Source organism: Buceros rhinoceros, unplaced genomic scaffold (genome assembly GCF_000710305.1).
Source record: "Buceros rhinoceros silvestris isolate BGI_N320 unplaced genomic scaffold, ASM71030v1 scaffold12055, whole genome shotgun sequence".
Classification (NCBI taxonomy): domain Eukaryota; kingdom Metazoa; phylum Chordata; class Aves; order Bucerotiformes; family Bucerotidae; genus Buceros; species Buceros rhinoceros.
The window spans coordinates 3,141-3,404 of NW_010412345.1; the positions used below are offsets into that span (position 1 = coordinate 3,141).

Sequence of the window (264 nt, forward strand, 5' to 3'; positions counted from 1 at the left end):
AGCCCCACTCTTAGCTCCAGACGTCCAGAGAGTAGCGGCCCTTCGTCATTAGCTTCTTCACATAGTCCACAGCCTGGGGCTGGCTCATGTTCCCCAGCTCAGCCACGATCTCATAGAAGGCGTTCTGCACGTCCCGGGCCATGTTGCGAGCATCGCTGCAAACAAGGGACCGTGAGCGCAGCAGTGACACAGCAGAGCCCTGGCCAGCTCTTGACACCCCAGCATGGAGGGGTCGCCCGGGCCAGGCCAGCCCCGCTGCCCAGC

The 264-nt window shown here is 63.3% G+C and overlaps 1 protein-coding gene across 1 annotated transcript in view; it reads right to left on the minus strand.

The window, feature by feature from the left end:
• Positions 1-10: 10 nt before the first annotated feature.
• The window catches only part of POR (P450 (cytochrome) oxidoreductase), an 18,075-nt gene continuing 17,821 nt past the window's right edge, over positions 11-264 (minus strand). Inside the window, exon 17 of the mRNA XM_010136362.1 lies at positions 11-155. Within this exon, the coding sequence (XP_010134664.1) occupies positions 11-155 (145 nt within the window). The remainder of the gene's footprint in view (positions 156-264) is intronic.